The 21,648-nt window shown below is 41.6% G+C and overlaps 1 protein-coding gene across 1 annotated transcript in view; it reads left to right on the top strand.

Moving 5' to 3' along the window:
• The first annotated feature begins 16,430 nt into the window (after positions 1 to 16,430).
• Positions 16,431 to 21,648, top strand: part of Fhod3 (formin homology 2 domain containing 3) — a 433,804-nt gene continuing 428,586 nt past the window's right edge. Inside the window, exon 1 of the mRNA XM_010638036.2 lies at positions 16,431 to 16,555. Coding sequence (XP_010636338.1) covers positions 16,451 to 16,555 — 105 coding nt within the window. The 5' untranslated portion in view covers positions 16,431 to 16,450. The remainder of the gene's footprint in view (positions 16,556 to 21,648) is intronic.

The following is a 21,648-nucleotide window of genomic DNA, read 5'->3' as shown; positions in this document are numbered from 1 at the left end:
TAAATTTCATTATTTGGTGTAGTGTTTGCCTGGAGACTAGAGTTTGCCACAGCAAAAGGAAACTGCCAGGGCTTACAGAGAGGTTTTGTCCCCTGCATACTCAGGACTGTGCTTTTCTTCCACATGCTTGGGGAGGTAGAGGGAAAACTGGGGATCCTCACCAGGGTTCTCCCACTCTGCTCCCATCCACTAGTGAAATAGGTGGCTCACATCTTATTTCATGAGTCAGCCCATTGCTAGAAGTCCCTCCAAAGTGGGGAAAAGCCAGTTCTTTGGCTCTATGCCCAAGTGTGTTTTAGCCACATTGATCAGTCATTGCGATGGAGGGACCTCAGGTGTCATTGTGTTACTGTAGTAGTTTCCAATCAGTTTACATAAGACCTAGAGTAACCAGTGGTTTGAGGCTGAAACTGCTAAGGCCAGCTGTAACAACCTGTCCTGGTGCCCTGCTGTCATGTCGCTGTGCTGCTTTTAGGGTGTGAGCTACCTTTTTAAGGTTACGGTCATGGTTCTTCCTTCTGGGATCAAAATCTGGTGCTGTGTCGAGAAGCAGCGTGAGGGCCTCAAAGTTCCTTGCTCCTGAACCTGGGTAATTAGCTGTGTTATTCATTTACTTGTTCACCCCACACACTGCCCCTGGGCACCTGCTGTATGCCACACTCCTTTGAGCACTGGAGAAACAGCAGTGAACAAAATAGGCAGTGATCCTAATCTTCCTGAGCTGTGTGGTCTAGGGAAAGACAGAGGAAAAAGTAAATACAGCAGATTAGCAAGTTTTATGGCATGTGGAGATGTGACCAACTGATCTCTCCAGGCCTCCAATTCTTCATCTGCAGAGTGAGAACACTGTTCCTGCCTGCCTGCCTGTCTGTAAGTGTCCTTAAGAATTTTTGTATCACTTCATAAAGAAAGCCAGTAGTTTCTCTTAGACTCTCTCACCTCCAGATATTCTTTTTGATTTTCCTATTAACTTTATCCTTCTAATAAAGATTGTCAGTATGTAAAGAAATTCAATTGGAAAATTAAAATTAGGCACATTAATTATTTATTTTCCCCTTCATTATCATTGCCTATTAATTTTACGAAGTACTGGGTTTCAGTGCACTTATCTTGATTGTATCCTTCTACACATTCTACTCCCTTACACCCTTCTCCCTCCATTCCTTCCTCCTATCTAATAATAGTTTCCCTTTACTCTCTTGACTAAAAAAAAAAATCATCACCTTTTTAAGATTCTATATATTAGAGAGAACATGTAATATTCGTCTTTTCAGTCTGGATTATTTTGCTTAACAGGATGGTCTCCAATTCCGTTCATTTTCCTGCAAATGACAAAGTTTTGTTCTTCTTTATAGCTGAATAATATGCCATTGTGTATATATACCATGTTTTATTTATCCATTCATCTGTTGATGGGCCCAGGATGGCTGCACATCTTGGCTATTGTGAATGCCATAATAAACACGGGTGTGCTATTATCCTTATAACATACTGATTTTAAATGAGCTCTCCATCTTGGTTCTTGGTTTCTAGTGTGTGTTTTAGAAAGCGACCCAAAGATTAAATGTTTACAAATCATTTCTACCTCAACCATAATTTTTCGTATGTTACTGTTTAGTCTTCAAGGCCTCCTGACATTCCCTCCCAGATACCCCTCTCTGATGTCCTTTTTTAATATATCTGTATTACTCCGTAAGAGTAAATGGAGAAAAGATGTCTCTAGGACATTGTATCCCAGTGTGTTCTCAAAAGCTGTGTAGGTTGGCAAAGCAAAGCTGGGAATGCATGAAATAACATGGTTTCAGGCAGCTGCACCCACTCTCTCCAAGAAAATGTTGATTTATAGCTACATATTATAGGTTGTCCTTGCTTATTTCAGAGCAGAGTTTAGCAAACCATTCCTTACAGGGCTGAGTAGTAAATATTTTCAGTTCAGGTTCAACTGCTCTATTGTAGAGCTTGAACATGCAGGAGTAGGAACTGAAGAACCAGGCAAATAATCTTTCACACAAAGAAAGCAAATTAGAAAAAGATTCATTTACCATTCAAAAATGGAGCCAATGGGGCATTTTGGGGTGATGGCAATATTTTTCACCTGCACCATGGTGAGGGTCATCTGGGTGGATACGTTTGTCAAAACTTATCACATTGTACAGTTAAAGGCCATGCATATAATTGAACATAAATTATAACTTCATAGAGTTGACAGGAAAGGACTTTTGCTTCTTTGTAGCTTATGGTAGACCAATCCTCTCTCTGAAAACAATGAAAAAAGGCTGAGTAAACTATAAATATGTCAGAAGACATGCAAGCAGTCAGGATTTGTGAGGTGAAAATCTTGGAAAAAAGGAAAATTAACTGTGGTGAGTCCCAACATTCTCTGCTGATTTTTTGCCACGAGGAATTTGTTGATTTGTAAGTAGCACAGCCTGCTTTAAAGCCATGGTAACATGACTTTGTAGTCTGGGTGTGAGAATAGATAGGGAGACCATGAGAACAGTATGGGGTCTTGAAACCCAGCCACAGGCATATTGGTGGCAATGGAGGCAAGGCAGCAGTACCTGAGAGACTTGTCTTGTTAGCATGTGGTGCCAGATCCATAGATAGCCCCATTGAAACAAGTGAATCTTTATTCTTATCCTGCACTAAATATAAAACTTAATACTAGATGGATCATAGATCTAAAGGTGAAAGGTAAAACAATAAAGATAAAAAGAGGAAGATACATTCACAACTTTGGGTAGGCACAGATTTAGAAAAAAAATTTATTAGTACCCGTTTGCTGAACATGATGTTTACATTCATCTTTGGGAGTAAGACCACCTCCTTCTCTCTGTCTCTAAGTCCTTGTCTCCATTTAAAAAATTTTAGCGCGTGTTTGCGACACATGTTTACATTCGTTGTGGGTGTTGGGTACATGCACATGATGCATCTTAAATCTTTTTACTTACGCTTTCCTCCCTTCCCTTTCCCAGTTCTCCTGGACTCTTTCCCATTTGCAAAAGATCTAGCTCCCTGTCTCCTTCTATCACTCTTTTATTTTGCTCTTTATTTGTACTTTGTCTTACTCAAATGAATCTACCATATAGTATTTAAACTTGTGTCTGATTTATTTCACTTAACATTATATTTTCCACATGTTCCATTTTCCTACAAATGTCTTGAATTTATCCTTCTTAATAGCCAAGTAGTATTCTATTATGTATAGATATCACATTTTCTTTTTTAAAATATTTAATTCTAATTAGTACATATTTGTAGTACATAATGATTAAGTTCATTGTGAGGAATTGGTACATGTACGTAACACGTCTCAATTCTTTTATTTTCCTTTCCTATCAACCCCCCTTTGGTCAGTATCAGATTAATTAGAAGTCCTTATAAAGCTATTTTTCATAATACAGATTAACAGTCAGACATTTTCTTTCTTCATTCATCTGTTGGTGCACTTACAGGCGACTTCCAGGATTTTGTTATTATGTTTGTGCTGCGATAAACACTGGTATGCATGTATCTCTGTAATATGATCTCTTTAGCTCCTTTGAGAAGGAACTTCAAAGGGGAATAACTGAGTCAAGTGGAATTTCTGATTTTAGTTCTTTGAGAAATTTCCATACTAATTTCTATAGTGGTTGTGCTAGTTTATGTTCTCACCAATCTTGGAAGAGGTTTTCTTTCCCATTGCAGCCATGTCAGCATTTGTTATTATTTGATTTCTTGATATTTGTCATTCTTTCTGGTATAAGATAAAATCTTACATTGTTTTAGTTTGCATTTATCCACTGACCACATGTGTTGAACCTTTTTTTTCATATATTTATTGGAGATTCGTATTTCTTCTTTTGAGAAATGTCTATCCATTTTACTTTCTCATAAATAGGACATGAAAGGTCTAGCCATAAAGGGATTAATAGGGTAATTTGGAATACATTAAAATGAAGATATTCTGTTCATCAAAAGATTAGAACGTAAATGTAAAAGCAAATCACAAATGTGAAAAATCACAAATGTCTGTCTATATCTATATATAAATTAACAAAGGACTCGTATTCAACATACATGAACTCCTACTAAATAGAAAAAAACAGACAATCTGACAGGAAAATGGGAAAGAGACTTGAACAGTTATTCCATTTATCTGAATGACTGATAAGCTTTATTCATCAGGGAAATGCAAAGTAAAACTATAGAGATACTACTGCATGCTACCAGAATGGTTAAAGTTTAATAGAACAATAATACTAAGGGTTGGCAAAGGTGTGCAACAAAAGAAACAACCTCATACTGACTTTTCAAAACCTCTTTAATAGCTATGAACTTTGACGTGTGTGTATGCTCTATGAGCTAGCAATTCCACAACCAAATATAGACCCAAAACACATATGTACATATATGTTCCAAAAGATGTGCAGAAAAATTTTCTTGGTAGTACTCTGTGTGATATCCAAAAACTGAATGCAGCATTCCTTAACAATGGTTAAGGGTAGTATATTCATGTAACAGAACACTATACAGTGCTGTGATATGCTATTATATTCAGGTAATGATGTGGATGAATCTCACCTATAGTTCAGTCCTAGAAGCCAGACACAGATGAATACTTACTAGACATTTATACCAAGGAAAACCAGTTTATGATTTTTTAAGTTAAGACGGCAATTACCTGTGGTAATAAGTGGTCTTGGTCTTTAGTAACAAGTGAGAATGGTGTGGGCTTTTGGGGTGCTGGTACTATTCTGTTTACGTGAGTGGTAGTTATGTAGATGTGCTCACTGGAAATTTATTGAATGATACACTTTTCTATATGTGGTATAGTAAAATAATAAAGTTTACTTAAAGAGTATAGAGTCTACAAGCTGTTGGCATTGAAGCTCTTGGATTTTGCCATTTAGGAATTAGAAATTTGGAAAAGGAGGAAGTGATGAAGTCCAAGAAGTTTTTCAGATCTTCTAACTTCAAGATTATACAGTGATGATTCCCTGAGCACTTTAGTGGTTTAGCACTCTGGTCTCCTAGGGACCTGAGGACCAGAAAGCAGCAAAATAGCCATTTCTGTGGGCATTTTTATCTTTGTTCTTTGAGATGTAGTCTCCCTGTTTGCGGGCTAGTCTCAAGCTTACAATCCTCTTGCCTCAGCCTCTCAAGTAGCTGGTATTATAGGCATTGGCCACCATGCCTGGCTCCTTTCTTTGCTTGGGAGACACGAGAATCCTATGATCTCTGTTTTCTCCCTGCTGGTGTTGTGCAGAACATTGTGGGCTAGAGGAAGGAAACCAATTACGCCTTTTCCTCTCTCTATTTTCCCCTTCTGCCTCCTTCTCTTTTCTTATTCTGCTAAAAAAAAAAAAAGTCAGAATTCTTGCTAGGGAGCCTGCATCCACAGACCAAAAAGACAGAAGAACATTTATTAAAAGGACAGATGTAATTAGCATTTTGTGGCCCAAGACACATCTAAGATTCAGAACACACTCAAACCTAGACCCAGTGGGCAGTGTGGAAGGCTGCCTTGAGCAGACAAGCATTCCATTTCTGGGAAGCTGAATGAAATGATGTTTCGTTATTGTGATTCAAGGAAATAAAACTTCGTGTGGTTCAGCAGCATTGATGTCTGCATGCTAGGGCACAGCTGCTCTCCCTGAGTGCTTTATTTCTGCAGTGTGGGCTGGGATCCCTCAGTAGTCAAGCGATGTCCATCTTTCGCGAACACTGTGCTCAAGTAAAAATAAGATATATCCTTTACAAGCAATAAGCTTTTTCATCTCTCCCCATCTTGATAATGGAAAAGTTAAGGAAAGAAACTCTTGAATGTGTGGGAGTATAATGAATATGCCTGTCAATAGCATGATTAGGTTGACTTCAAAATCAGGGGTTTCCTTTTAAATTTTGCTTGTTTTTAGTCTAATCAGATAACTTAAAAATCTTACTTACTCTTAAAAATATCCTATGAAAGAATTTCTTTTGCTTCTTAATTAGTTCTGCTTCTTACATATCAAGTCAGAGTTAAAAATTCTGTTCACTGATTGAATGGACAATATGCTTAAATGGTGTAGAATCTTCCCCACATCTTTCACATGAACAAAACTCTTCAAATTTCCAATTTCATTGAGAAAATAATACTGAATTATTTGATTGTGGCAAAGTTAAAAGAATGACCCTGGCTTAGGAAGGGGAAATGTAAGGAGATCCAGGGCCTGGCCATGCCTGTCCTTGTTGCATATGTTGTTTCTGGGCCCTGACTCTGGCGTTGTGAATCTAGCAAGTCAAGAGTTCTGCACTTTCAGGGGCCAGTTATCTTCCAGCCAGCTAGAAATAGGCACAGAATTGGTTGCTTTCAGTGACATCTCTGCAGAATGTGTCACGGGGTTTCTTAGAATCTGGAGATTTTCCTGCTAATTTGGGAAGCAGCTGTAAGGAAACTTTCCAAGGCAGCTCACCATTTCCCCAACAATGGTTGGGGACACCACTCACTTCAACCTCTGTATTTTGATTTTTAAAAGAATTATATTAATCAAACATAAAGACAGGTTCTCGCACAGCCCTACTTGAATTTTAGTGCAGATATGATGAGGTAGCACATCAGTAGCATCTACAGTGTACTTGGTATGTAGTACGTTCTCAAAGAATGATTTGTTGCATAGATATAGTATGAGCTAGCCAGTGCCAAATGCTTTGCCTGTGAAATCTCAACTCCTCACAATAGTTCTGGTGGGTGGTGGTAGTATTCTTATTTTTCTGCTAAGGAAGAAGCCCAAGGAGGAGTTAAATAATTTGTGTAAAGTTACATAGCTGGTGAATGGCAGTGCTGGGGACTGAAGTTCTTCCTTTCCACCGCCACCATATTCTCTCTCTTGACTGTTTCTCAAACTGGAGTCTAAGCCTCTGAGAAGGTCTAAGTTATGGTGGTAGAAGAGAGGAGGGGGTCTGTGAGTTTTAGTTTGGAAAAAAAAACAGGAACCAAGATAGATTATGTAAAGGTGCAAATTTCCAATGATGAATGCCATTACACTGTATACCTAAAATGTACCAAAAAATTAATTAAATAGAAAACTACTGTTTGATGCTGCAGTTTGACAAATGTTTTCCACGAAGGGCAGATGTATTTTAGGCTTTGTGGGCCATGTGATCTTTGTCACAATGACCCTGTGCTATCCTGCAGCATGGAAGCACCACAGGCCATGCTTAACTGTGCTTCTCTATGCTCCAATAACACCTTATTCATGGAAGTAAACAATAAGTCAGATTTGGCCCATGGGCCATGGTTTGCTGACTCTGGCTTTATCTCATGCTGCCTCTGTTCTTTTCAGGCCCCACACCCTTGGGTGCTCCTACTTCTCTGTTAATGACATCACTGTCCATCTTCTTGGGAGCTTCCCACTTTATCCATTCATTGTCATCATCACACATCCTGCGTATGTTTGAATGGCTGCCATGCACTAAGCACTAGGAAGAGAGCAGTGGCTAGAGTGAAGTTCCTGACCTCATGAAACTGGTATTCTGGAGGGAGACCCATGGGTTATGCACATGATTAAAAATATGAAAAAGGGATGGAGAGGCACAGGGATGCTATCTTGTATGGGGTAGTAGAGGAAAGCCTTTAAGGAGAGAGTACTGGAGCAGAATCCTATAAGCAGGGAGGGAGTAAACTTCTTGGGTGAAGATTCTAGACAAGAGAATAGAAGTGCAAAGGTCTTGAGGTAGGACTGTTCTTGGTGTGTTTGAGGAGCAGGCAGGAATCCAGAGTAGCTAAAGTGAGGAAGGGGAAGAGTGTTGGGGGAGAGGCAGACAGCTAAGGGGAAGTTCTTGTTGGGTTTTGTAAGTGATCATAGGATTTTGCAGTGAGCAGCCCCTGAGGGAGGGTTGGGGGATTGGGCAGTGTTGTTATGATCTGGCACAATGCAAAGGATCCCTTTGGCTGCCAGGAAGAGGAAAACTGAGTGTGAGTAGGGGTAGATGCTGGGAGCTTCATGAAAAGATACTGCTGGAGAGGCCCTGAATTTCTGAATATATTATGAAGCGTGAGCATGTGCTTTCCCAGAGGATCGCAGCAGGATATGGGAAGGAGAGAGAAGTCAAGGCTGACTTAAAGCTTTGGCTATGGCAGGCAGAAAGGTAGTTATCCTTTGCTGAAAGGGTAGATGGTGGGATGCCAGGTTTGTGAGGAAGATGATCTCAGTTTGGATATTTAAATTGTGACTGTCATTTAGACATCCAAATACAGATGATAGATAGGCGATGAATGGTAGGAGTTCAAGTTAGGGTTGCAATGGGAAGTCAGCAATAAGGAGGTGGTCGTTACAACCAGAGGCAGGCTGGGACTACTCAGGGAGCAGAGCGGGGAAAGGATAGGTAGGGTTGGAGGCTATTGTTCCCTCTTGCCCCAATCCAGCCATTCCCAGGGCTGAATCTCTACCCCAAGGCTTTTGCCAGTGGTGAGCTGGTTCCCAGCAATGCTGCAGGCATCTTGGGGATACCAAATGGATTAAAGAACTGAATCTCAATAGGAGGGGAATCCCAGGAAAGGACTTCAGCTGGGTGCCTAGGGCACTACTTGACAACCCCCATCAGCCTGCGACTCAGAAAGGGAGAGTAGCTTTCATTTGCATTTGCCAAGTCACATAAACTGATAATACCTGTCTCCAGGAAAAGTCTCTAAGGAAAGAGAGAGATAATTGATTAATCATGTGTACCAGGAAAAGTGTGGGGGAGTGCAGACTCCTGTAACCACTGTGGAAATCAGTGTGCACATACCTCAAAGAGCTTGGACTGGAGGTTCCATTTGACCCAGCCATCTCTCTGCTGGGTATCTTTCCAAAAGAATTAAAAGAATCACACCACAGTGATGTATGCGCACCCATGTTTATAGTGGCACAGTTTGTAATAGCTAAAACTTGGAAACAGCCCAATTGCCCATCAGTTGGATACTGGATAAAGAAGAAGTGGTTTTTCTATAAAATGGAATATTACTCAGCCATAAAGAATGAGAAAATAGATTCATTCATAGGAAAATGGATACATATTGAAGATATACTCCTAAGTGAAATAAATAAGTCACACATGTGTAAATACCGAATAGTTTCTCTGGTGTGAATAAACTGCAATAATACATAAGGTCCTAATAAGATTACTGACATTGTGAAATGGGAAGAAAGGGGCTAAAGGTGTAGGGAAGGTGGGATTGGTAGGGGAAGGGGAATAAGGGAAAAGAAAAAAATGTGAGATAATGAAAAGATGGAAATAAAGTGTTTGTAGATGGGGAGGGGAGGAGGGAGTGAAGGGAGGGCAGGGACAAGGGGAAAAAATGAGAACCAAGACCTGTCATGTAGAGGCACAAGATCCCAACAATGAATGTAACTGTACTGTATCCCTAAAATGTACCAATAAACTCAATTAAGGCTAAAAAAAAAAGTGTGGGGCTAAGTGTTTATCATTCTCCTCTACGAGGGTGTTTCCAACCATCTGAGAGTTGCCTCTATTGAGTTCAGAAGTGTTTGGCACTCCTCTTATACCTGAGGGAATTATGTTGTGTGAACCACATACCTGCCAAGTTAGATCTGGCTTGAAATGAACCTCCTCACTTTTGAACTAACCAAATCTGTTAGTTAAAAAAAAAAAAAAGGGATAAGGCAGATGTCATAGGTTTCTCCTTGTGCTTTGGAGGTGACCCCAAACACTGTTGTTTCTGTGTTTTATATCGTAGAGTGAATTACACAGAAGTGAAAAAAAAAAAAAAAAGAACGATCTGAGAGAAAAATATCCTAAATAGTGTGAGATTTCCTTCATCCAAGAAAGTGATGCTTGTGAAAGTATTTTGAGCATTGTAAAGTGCTCTACAAATGTAAGGACTTAGTACTGTGGATTGCTTGAGGAAAACCAGCTCAGCTGTAGTGACTGTTCCTGCCTACAGTTAAGCTCCTCTTCTTGGAATATGCAGAGAAACTTTGGTATGGGCTTTGCCTGAACTGGGTAAGTCCTTACTGGGGAAGGCAGACTGAAGACAGGGAAATGTGGCCTGCAGGGTGGAATGTCCATTGTTTTGGGGGCCAGTTTATCCAGTTGGAATCCAGCCCTTGGAAAGTTGCCTTCTGGGCCTGACATGTGTGAACTGGCTTCCTGCGGGACGGTCAACTTAGGAACTGAAAGTGATTGTCTGCTGGGGCACATTCTCCCCTCAGGAGATCATGGGGGTCTCAAAATCACATCAAGATGTGGGGGTCTCCATGAATGCAATGTCAGAGCTAGTATCTCTTTCCATCCCTACCTGTCCACTGGTTGCTTAGAACCCATCTAATGAGTGAGTGAGTGTGAACTCAGAGCAGTGAGATGGCCCAGGGGCATGAGCAGTCCCAAGGATGAGAGCTCAGCTGCTCCTGTCTTTGAGAGGAGACATCCCTGTTGCCTCCTGAGTTCCTTCCTTGCCCTGTCAGTTCCGAGGACTTCGTGATCCCAAATACTTTGGGTGCTAATCTCTTTATATAAGTTATCTTCCTCTAATTTCCTTCAAAGAGCTGTCTATCAAAATATTTCCCATTTTCTGTCTATCCAAATATTTCCCATTTTCTTTTGCAAATAAGTGAAACATTACAAACAATAATGTATAATTTCCCCTGCTGGTGTTTGATAGAAACAGGCTATGAAATACTCATTGTTAGTAGGCATTCAAAAATATTCAGCAGGAGGGGCTGAGTCACTCTTCTTAGCTTCTGTATATACTCGATTGACAAAGGAACTGGATTTTTTAGCTACACTAAAAATTAGTCACTTCCTTATATGGTGTCCTTGTTCCTGTGTGCACATCAGTATCAGTAGTGGAGGCAGGCAGGGTTTTCTGGCCCGGGTAGCCCTGCAGGGTGGATGTTATGGGTGGATCTTTTTCTGCAGCAAACTGGATCCAGCTAGGAGAGAGAAACCAGATAGTGATTTAAAAAGGGGCCGTCAAATATGAAGAATCATTAAACCACGATAGAGGAGTAATTAATTATAGGATCTAAGAAAACTCTTTGCAGTTCCCTAGGGCTGAGTTTGCCCAAGGAAGGACAGATTTGGAAAGCAGGCCTGCTGGAGAAGGCATAGCTCAACGCTCTGGATGGCAGAAAACTTTGCTGGTTTAGCTGATCTGTGGTCATGGGGCAAACAGGAAGTAACTCCCGGGGCTTAGGTGGGGTGCACAGGTGCTGCTGGTGCTGGTGTATGGGTGTGCAGGGGAGTGGGTCACTGGTGAAGATAAGACCAGGAGCACCTAGTGCCTGCAGATGGGAGACAGTGAGCAGAGCAGTCCCGGGTGCCACTGTGGGCAGGAGGCTTGGAAGTACTGTGCTGCCAGTGGGAAGCCAGATGCACATGTAGAGAGAGCTGCAGGGAGGTGATTGCTGGGCTCTGTGGGAGCTGGGAGGTCACTTGGAGACAGCACCCCACCAGTGTCCTCCTCACTCTCGATCTCCTCCTTCCTCCTGTAGCATTCTTTTTAGCCAGCACCTTCTGCTGAGCTGGCTTACCATCATACTAATCGTAAAGGAGAAATGCTTGAAGGATTTCCTTCCATCATTACAGATCATGTATTATAAGCTGAATTTGGAGCTGAGAAACAATTAGTTGCTAGCTGGCCTTCCTGCATCGCCTGTTCCTGCCACACCCAGGTTTCTGGCCATCTATGAGGAGGTGGGCTGCCCCTCTGCCCAAGGCTGCCCTCCTTATTTGCTTCAGTATGGCGTGTGCAGGGGCTGACTGTCCTTGTAAGGCCCCATGAGACCACCTTGGGCAGCTGGATCAGCTAAAGCCAGAGGCCCGAGAAGGGGATCAAAATCCTATGTCACAAGCCTCCTAATGCTCTAGGTGAAAGGAACCTGCCGGAGATGCTCTTGACATTAAGATTTTTAACTTGACCCACTGTGGTTTTGGCAGTGGAAACTCTGGTGCATCACTGAGGGCACCTTATTCTCCCTGTCTCTTCAAGCCAATGGAAGGTACTTGGAGGATGTGTGTTTCCGCCATTCTAGACCACGGTTCCATTACACCTTGGGGGTCCAGGAAGAAGTGTTTCTCAGCAGGCATGATGGCAAGTTCTGTGCCTGCCACCACAAGCTCTCTGGCTCAGGTTGAGATGGGTTGACATTGTCCATAGAGGAAAGGTGGCTACAAGATTTCATTTTGCTTGATATCCATCTGCCTGGCTCAGCCCCCAGAGATTTTGACTTAATTGATCTGAAGCAGGATTCTGGCTTGTTTTCTTTAATAGCACCCCATTCCCCATCATGTGGTTTTGAAGTGGAGACAAAGAACACCGGTTTGAGCCCATCTCTATCCCCTGGAGTGGGCCACCCTTACGCACTCCTCTGTTTGCTCATTTATGTGTCCTATTTCATGCTGGCTGTGAATATTTTGAAGGCAGAGATGGTTTTCCTCCTCTTTGCACATCTGTCCCCACGTATCCTCAGTGAATGGCAGCTTCTACAGAGCTCAGATGGCTTTGGTCATCATTGGTTCCCTTGAGCAGTGGTGGTAACAGTGCCCCCAGGGTCAGTAGAAGGTCACTGCCTCCACCTGGGAGATGTGACTTACTAGACTTTATCAGGGTTCATTATTACTTGCCAAGAGAGGAAAATGAGTCTTGGATAGGATGAGTGGAGGCCAAAGCAACTGCTGTTGCCTGACTTTGTCCTGGAGCACTTGACCTTGTAGAGGTGGTTGTCAATTTAAGTTCTTCAGTTCATTTACAAACTAAACACATTCTATGTAGAAGTCCCTTAATTTGGGTAGGGAGATGGGGACTCAGCTACGTTGAGCTGGTCTAGAGAAAGGTGTTCCCACTTGTGTTTATATCTATCTTTGCCTTCCTGGGACCCAATATGAGCTATAAGGGTCGTTTCCAATGTGAAAAGGCTGCCTTGTTTAGATGACCGAGTTGTCCTTGCCTCCCTGAGGTGGGATGAGTTGGAGCAGAGTCCTCTGTCTGACCAAGGTTCTCAAAGTGTGGCCCCTGGAACTTGCAGCTTCAGCATCGCTTGGTAGAAGTGCCCCTCCTCCTTACTTCTCCCAACCCATTAATCCAGAAGCTCCAGAGGTGGGACCCAAAGCCCTCTAGTAACTTACATGGGCTTAAATTTGAGAATTGCTGCTCTCTCTAGTCGTCCAGTTGGATGGATATCTTAGTGCATCATAGCCCTTGGAATTTCTTAAAACTCCAAGGCTTTATCTTACCCTTTGTTCTGCATGTGCAGCCATGTTCCTGTTCAAGATCAAATGTCACTTCCTCTGTGAGGCCTTTGTGGGAACTACCCCTCATCTATCAGGTGTGCTTGAGTGCTTGTCCTCTTCCTGTCTGTCTGCCTGCCTCTCTGACCTCTAATGCAGTTTTTCTCTCATATAAGTATGTCTCAGGGATTGTTAGAAATATAAAATCTTGCTGGGTATGGTAGTGCATGCCTGTAATTCCAGCTACTCAGTAGGCTGAGGCAGGAGGATTGCAAGTTCTAGACCAGCTTTGGCAATTTAGCAAGACCTTGTCTCAAAATAAAATTTAAAAATAAGGGCTAGAGTTGTAACTGTGTAGTAAAGCCTAGCATGAAGGAGGCCCTGGGTTCAATTCCCACTATTGAAAAAATTAAAAAAATTAAAAAAGAGAGCAAGAGTAAGAGGGAGGAAGGAAGAAAGAAAAAATTCTGGGACCTATCCCACCTATTGAATAAAAATCTGTATTTTGCAAGACTTGTAGATAATTCCTATCTACTTTAGAAATTAGGAGGCACTGGCCAATTCACTCTGATTGCAATAAAATAAAATTGTTTTTTTCTATTTTTTACATTTTAATAATATTCATTAATTAGGGAAAAACTGGAACTACAGAAAAGCCCAGACATAAGGACACCCAAGGTAGCATTTTAGACCATGATGTGAGCACAGTTTCTGGTTGTGTTATCTTTGTCCTAGGAGCAGCCACGTGCAGATGACCTACTTTTGAGACTGAAACAATGCTTTAAACAAATGGCAAACTCTCCATTTTGCATAGAGCAGGTGTTTCATAGCTATTTAAGGAAACAAAAGCGGGATTTTAAGAATTCTCCAGTCTGGAAGGGTCGCCTTTCTGCAGGTTGGACTCTCCTGTGTGTTAATGAGGCTGCTCACAGATGTTTTTGGCTGATTTTTTTCACGGCTGCTAAATCTTAGTACAGTGCCCAGAGTGTCTCAGCCTTGGATGTTGGTGGTTGCCTTTCCTGATCCACAGTGAAACTTGGGGGAAAACTACTGCTTGCAGCTCTCATTCACATCCAAGACTGCTCTGTATCAGGAACCTACTTTCTGACCTACTGGGAAAACTAATTGCTAATCTGATTTAGGCTTTGCTCGAATGAGAGTTTGAATGAGAGGGGATTTGAGGAGAGAAGGAACTGTCCTTCCTGCCACTGTGGCTCAGAGATAAAGGACTAATTTAATTAATCCTAGGGAGTGCCCTGGCTTTCTTTTCTGAGAGGCTTTCTGAAGCTTTCCAGAGGCCACTGTCAGCCTACAGTGGGGGCTGTGTCACAGGTCTGCCTGAGGTCTGTCCTCACCCTCCCTGTTCTTGGGAGCTGTTGTACACCTCCAGGACCTGGGTGATCACTGGAGTTGCCTAGTAGAAACTCTATGACCTTGGAGTCATAAACTCAAGGTTTTGGACATGTCCAGCATTTCTCAGCTCTGTCTGAACAAACCAGCTTTGCTAGAGGATTTCTCCTTGGTAAGAGCCAGGGACAACTCCTTGGGGACATGCTCAGCTCGCCCCATGTGGATGCAGCCATCACAAAACTGTTTGTAGCCTCCAGGGGTGCAGAAACTTGGGTGCCCCCATGGTCCTGGCAGATCTTTGCATGGTCACACGGGGACCTAAACTGTGAATAGCTCTCACCCATTCAGGCATTGTGTTCAGTGAAGATGTGTGAGGACACAGTTGTGCTGGTGCATGTGATGGAACAGGCATCTCATGGGGGAAGAAGAGCCTGAGTTCTGTGGCAGCTTTGCAGGACCTAGGAAGTGCCCATATGCTAGCCACATCTGGAGCTGCAGTGTCTGCCTGGCCAGAGCATTTTAACATCTGGGAATGATTACTTTCTGCTTAATACCCAACCTGTGGCTGCTGGACGAGTGAGAAAAATGATCATGCAGGTGACAAGTATGGACAGATTTCTAGGAACACCTCAAAATCCCTTTATCTCAGGTGCTGATTCAGAAAGGAGCTGAGTCCAGTCCTGCCACAAATGCCATGCACCTCTGGCCAGACCCATTTGAACCATTTCTGGACCCCCCAAAAATTCTGATTTTGACTTTTGTTAAAGCCAACATTTTAGTATATGTTTTAGCTGTAAAATATCTGTCCATCTCAGTAAGATGATGACTGAAGATGGATCTGACTCTCTCAAAGGATAATCCATACATTTAAAATTTTACAGTGGATTTTTTTCTCATCAGAAAATATACTGTTTAAAAGTTTCTTTGCTTCCAAAAACATAATCCTCAGCAATCTTAGATTGAAAGTTATTTTTGTATCAAAGGTCAGATTCTCCAGACCTTCAAATGAGCTAACTCAGAACATTCCTAGAGTCATAGGCTGATGATTTTTACTCTAAGGTACACAACTGCGCATTGCGCTCTATAAATGCGACCCGTACACAACCCATAGCTGGTTGTGGGTGATAGCCCTGCTCGAGAATGCGGTATAACATGAACAATCCCACAAGAGGTGTCAGATTTTTCCCTCTGAACATCTTTCAGATAAGAATTAAAGTTGACAGTATGTTTGGGTGTTTTTCAGGCACTGTTTACTTGGGGCATATGGCAAGACAAACGGAAGTGTTTCGCTTTTGCTGCCTTCCACGTGCGACTCTTTGGAAGGACCGTCCTTCCGCAGCCCAAAGCTCCGGGAGGGATCTGTTTCAAAGATGTGTTTTCTGCTTTGAGTAAACACGCTGTTTGCTTTTTTCTTTCTATCTTCCAATTAAAAATGTAAAAGCTATAGTTTGGAAAAAAAAATTAAAATAAAAGTTGTTATTTGGGAATATATGATGGCTATGGATTTGTAAAATGGATTTAAAAATTTGTGACAGGGAGTACAAGGGCCAGTCCTTGCCTTGTCCACTTTGTGCTTCGTGAATCCAGGGGAGGCATCTGAACAGGGATCCCATAACCAGAATCATGGGGCTTTTTGCTCTGAAGAAGGAAATGTGGAAAGAGAGAGGCAGGGAGCAGAGGCTGGTTTACGCTCTGGCAGCTCTGAGGCTCTTAGGAGCACAAACTTCAGCGAGCTGCTACAGAGTAGAGGTGTTTTGTGGAGGGATTTTCACTGATCACTAAACTAGCGCTGTCTGGTCATAGAGTTAATGAATTACTAAGGGAAAGATACTGCTGATTTCATGCTGTTCATTTTGAGATTGTCTAGTTACCGAGAAGGGATTAGGCAGCGTGTTCATAACATTATTATTATATGCAGTTGAAAATAAATGAAGGAACTACAATCCAGTCCCATAATGTCAGAAAAAGGACCTTTGAATCCCTTGAGCCAGGGCCCAGACATTCGCACATGAGCCAGGTGAGCAGGTGGCCAGGGGACTTAGGTGGGTGGGTACTGCTCAGCCAACCTGTTGGGTCTTTAGGGGAGCCCTGGGTTTCCAGATCTTCCTGTGCTTCGAGAGAGGCTTGGAACCTGGATTTTCTATACAGTTTCTTTACTTTCAATTATTGGCAACAAACTAAAACTATTCTGAAAGGCTGTGCAGGCCAAACTGAGCATGGCAGAGCACTGCCCATCTGCACCCGGATGTCTGCTGGTCTCTGTTGTTTTACAGCTGTAATCACAAGCTGGTACAGGGCTGGCTGTGTGGCTGGTTTTCTTTTCTCCCCTCAGGGTCATTTTCTGGGGATGACCTGAATGACTTGTGTGTTCAGGGTTTTCCTGGCTGGCAGCAGATTACCATCTAGAAATCTTAAAAGCTTTTCCTGGAAGGCACAGTGGCAGCCAGCTGGACTTCCCTTGAGGTGAGGCTTCTGGGTCTTGGCCTTCTGCTCATGGATGCCAGGTGGAGCTGATCTTGGCCTATTAGTGTTTTTTTTCCTAGGACCTCAGTGCATCTTTGTTGGGGTGTTGGACTAATACCCACAGTTGGCCCCTGATATGTACATGCTCAGCATTAGGAATCCCACACAGACAGTGTGGTGGGGACTCAGGGATTGGAGGAAGTGGGACAAATTCTGAAGGGCCTGAGGTACTGTTCTTGGTCTTCCTCTTTTCCCTGGGAGGTTAATGTGGCCCCTTTTTCAGAGTGGTGTCCCAGGTCCCTGTGCTAGAGCAGTTAGGCATAGTGGGAATTGTGCAGTATCCTGGGATTTACCTGCCTACACCTGTGGAACTGGAATAATGGGGTATAGCCCAAGATCGTGCATGTTAAACACACAAGAGGGAACCAAATGCACACTGAAGTTTGAGAGTCATTGATAAGGCATGGCAAGGGCCTGGGTAATAGCATCTTGTGATTCCAAGTGATGCTCCATAGGCCCCTCCAGGCAGGAATACAAATGGATAGAGGAGCTCATTATCAACTGGCTGGTTCTGGCTCATAACCCAGAACCCAGTAGGCAGTGTTAAGTGTAGTCCATAACCATTGTCAGGGTGTGAGACCAGAGCAGAAGGGAGCCACAGTCTTGAAATTCTTTTTTTTTTTCCTCATTGAGTTTATTGGTACATTTTAGGTATACAGTACAATTACATTCATTATTGGGATCTTGACATTGTTAATTTTGTTGTTATTTATTACTTTCTGATTCTGTGTCAATCAACTGTTTCCAAATACAAACCCCAATATAAACAGAGCCAGTCTACATTAAATTATGTGAGGGTGTTAGTTTTGAAAACGTCTTTAACAAGTAAATAAAGGAGTGATGTAAAACATGGTGGTTTTCTTGGTAAATCTTAATTGCAAAATTTCTTCTCCTTTCAGAACATTTTCCTGCTGCATTTGCGCTTTTTCTGCCATAATCATTTTTGAATTTGTGTCTTTTAAGCAAACAGAGGCTGGTGGCATGATGGGGCAGGGGCTGGGGCATGGCACTTCTGCACACGTGTGGCTGTGCCTGCCTCTGCCTCTCTGCCTCCCTGTGAGGGGCTGTCTGCTGTCCATGTCCCACCATACCAGCTGCCCTGTGAGGGCCTGGGTGCAGGCATAGAGAGGGTTGGGGTGAGCTCATGTCTTGTGTGCTGTATGGTAGAGCTGCGACTGTGGGTTATGAGATTGTGTAGGCGGCTGAGTTGCTGTGTTGCTGGATGAAATACATTAGTAAACAGATTAAGAAAAAACAAAACAAAAACCCAGCGGGACAGGTGGAAAAAGAGAGCACTGGTGAAAGGAAAAAGATGTTTTCCTTTTTTTGAATATGAGGCCCTCCCATTTTTAGTTAATATCACAAATTATGTAGCTGAGCTGAATGATCATAGCCATTAATACTATTCTTGCTGGGTCTGTCTTATTGGTGGTTCATCCACAAAATACTGTGCCCCTCACTTTTTTTTTTCTTTTTCCTGCCTTCAGCAGTTCTTTGTTCTGAGGGCAAGAAGGAAAAAGTCTTCCATGTGTTTTTGTTTCTTTGTATTATACATTTTAGCATGTTTCTTTCAATAAATGTGAATGACAGGGATTTCTGACTAAAATAAACATTAAAAGATGTTTGTAAATTTTATGAAGAGTCTTAAAGATTTAACCGGAGAAAGTCAGTGAAAGCCATCCTATTTGCATGGTTTCTCTAATCACTAAGCATTCAGTATTAAGTGCAATTTGGTTATATAGTTTAGCTGAGAGTAGCTTGCCCTGCCTCAGCTTGGCAGGCAAAACCAGCAGTATGGGCTTGGGTTATAGTGTGTGCTCAGAGAATGTTTGTGGAGCAGGATGTAAAGATTGAAGCATGCACGTCTTGGCAAAGATTTCTACTGTTTGAAGGACGAGCAGCTGACAAAGTTAGGCCTACTTATTTTCTGTTGTCATGGTCTTTGTTTCACCTCACCGCACAGCATTTGTTAGTTGACCATGTTCTACTTGAAGTGCTCTTTCTTTGGCTTATAGTCTAGGCTTTCTTTGTTTATTCTGTAACCCCTTGGCTGCTCCTTTTGTTTGACTGAATCTTGCAGTGTTGGCATTGCTGAGGATTTGTTCCTCTGCCTTTCGTCCTTCCTTATTTTGTATTCTGCTAATCAATTGTGAAGGACGTGGTCACAGGAGCCATATTGTTTCGGTTCAGTTGTCACTAATTGTGTTGATCTTGGGTAAGTTTGGTCAAATTGCATTTTCTTATGAGCTTGTGCTTCAGTTTTATATCAATCAAAGAAGAGAATAATAATAGAACCCTCTCTATAGCTTGTGTGATGGTTAAATAATTCACATTAATTTGTCCAAGTATAGGTAAATATTTCTAGCTATTAAAAGTTGGATGTTTGGGCTTTTTCTTCCGGCATAAGTGAACTAGCTTGTAGTAGATGAATGCTTTACCCAGAATAACAGAGAAGGTAGCCAAAGGACCAAAAATATGTTTGAAGGCTCCAGCGTGCTACCAAGGAAGCCAAGACTGAAGAGGCCAAGAGCCCAGAGAGAAAGGAGATGCAGAGATCAATCTCACTACATCTGACATTCTCAGTTGCCGTTTATGTCCCACATTTACCGGCTCACCAGTGGCAGATTTAAACAATGAAAGTGACGTGAGGAGGCGGAGAAGTTAAGTGGTAACAGCAGCTTCTTAATACTGATGAGAAAAAAATGGAGCTCAGGGCTCACCAAAGTAAATGGGTTCTAAGAAGCATTCTAGATGTTTTTTTGGGACCCCTAATTATTACACCCTAATAAAGGCTAACTGAACTAAACTTGGCTGTAAAAAGAAGGAAACCCAATTCTGAAGACCTCAATCCTTGACTGAGTTTGAGGAGCTTGATCCTTAGATTAAGAGGGTCTATACTCTAATCCAGAGTCTCCAAACACTTCAATAAGCAGTGATTTCTGTAAACAACAATTTACCTGGTACATCCAGAGTCCTGACCAAGAGAGGGGCTGGGATTTAGCTCAGTGATACTGTGCCTGCCTTACAAGTGCAAGGACCTGAGTTTGGTCCCCAGTACGGCCAAAATGCAAAAAAAAAAAAAAAAAGAAGAAGAAGAAAAAGAAAGACAAGAGAGGAGAAGAAAGGAATAGGGAGAAGAGAACAAGTGATCATAGGTTTCTATGTCTAACACTGTAATGAATAGCAAGACTGTCTTTTTAAGTGACTGTATCATTTCACATTCCTGCCATAGAGTGTGATGGTTTTAATTTCTCTAGAACTCTACCAACTCTTTTTTTTAAATAATGGCCATACCGACAATGAATGTAAAGTAGCATTTCATGGTTTTAATTTGCATTTCCCCAATGGTTAATGATTTTGAGCATCTTTTCATGTATTTAGTAGTCAAATGTACATCTTCTTTGCAGAAATGGGTACTCAAATCTTTGCCTATTTTTAAATTGAGTAATTTGTCCTTTTGTTTTTCAGTTGTAAGAGGTGGCTTATATTTGTTTATTCTAATACAAATCTATTATCACATATAGGATTGACAAAAATCTCCCATTGTATGGGTTGTGTTTCACCTTCCTATGAACAAAAATTTTAATTTTGATGAAGTACAATTTGCTTTTTTTAAAATTTTGTTGCTTTGCAGTTTTGGTGTTATCACTTTGAAGGGTATTTTATACTGGTTATGGAAATCTAGATTAGCAGCTATTTTCTTGGAGCGCTCTAAAGCTGCTAGTTATTATTTTATTGTTTAGATCATTTTAGTGGAAATATTAGCTGCTAATCTCACTGTTGCTCTTTTGAAGGTAATCTATTTCTGACTGCAATTAATATTTTTACTATTAGAGTTTATAGTGCTTTTTGAACATATCCTGATATTATTTGTTGGTTTTAGAAAATATTGGCCATTACCTAGTCAAATATTTTCCATCCATTTTCCTCATGTTCTAGTACTCTAACACCTATCTTTTCAACCCACATACAATAAGCTTCCTATAATCTTTTTTGAATTTTCCATTTTCTGCTCTCCAGAAATTAGTCTTAATGTGTTCTGCTGTCCTGTATTCCAGACAATTCCACTTTGTGTCTAATCTTCTGTTGAGTCATTATACTGTTACAATTCCATTTGATTATAATATTGCACATTCTTGTTTTGTTAAAATTCTCTAGCTTACTTATTTTCTCAAGTGTATTTGGCACAGCTGTTTTAATATCTGCATCACCTGTAGCAGAAGAAATACCAAGAAGTGCTACAGGATGGATGGGCTCAACTCAAAACACGATAAGCAGAAGCTAGACAGGAATGACCATGGATTGCAGGATTCCACTTACATGAAATGTCTAGAATAGGGAAATCTGTGGAGAATGAAAGTAGATTAGTGGTTGCCAGGCACTGGGTGCATGTATAGGAATGAGGAGTGCCTGCTAATGGGCATGAGATTTCCTTTTGGGGTAATGAAAAAAAATTCTCAAATTGATTGTGGTGTTGGATGCTATGGCTATATGAATAAACTATAAGGTAAATAATATACTTTAAGTAGGCAAATTATATGGTGTGCAGATTTTACCTTAATAAAGCTGTTACCCTCAAAATGGAGG

The sequence above is a fragment of the Fukomys damarensis genome, unplaced genomic scaffold, assembly GCF_012274545.1.
Source record: "Fukomys damarensis isolate Sample0158 unplaced genomic scaffold, DMR_v1.0_HiC HiC_scaffold_30, whole genome shotgun sequence".
Lineage (NCBI taxonomy): Eukaryota > Metazoa > Chordata > Mammalia > Rodentia > Bathyergidae > Fukomys > Fukomys damarensis.
Note: the sequence above shows the minus strand (reverse complement) of the source record. Positions and strands in the feature narration are given on the sequence as shown.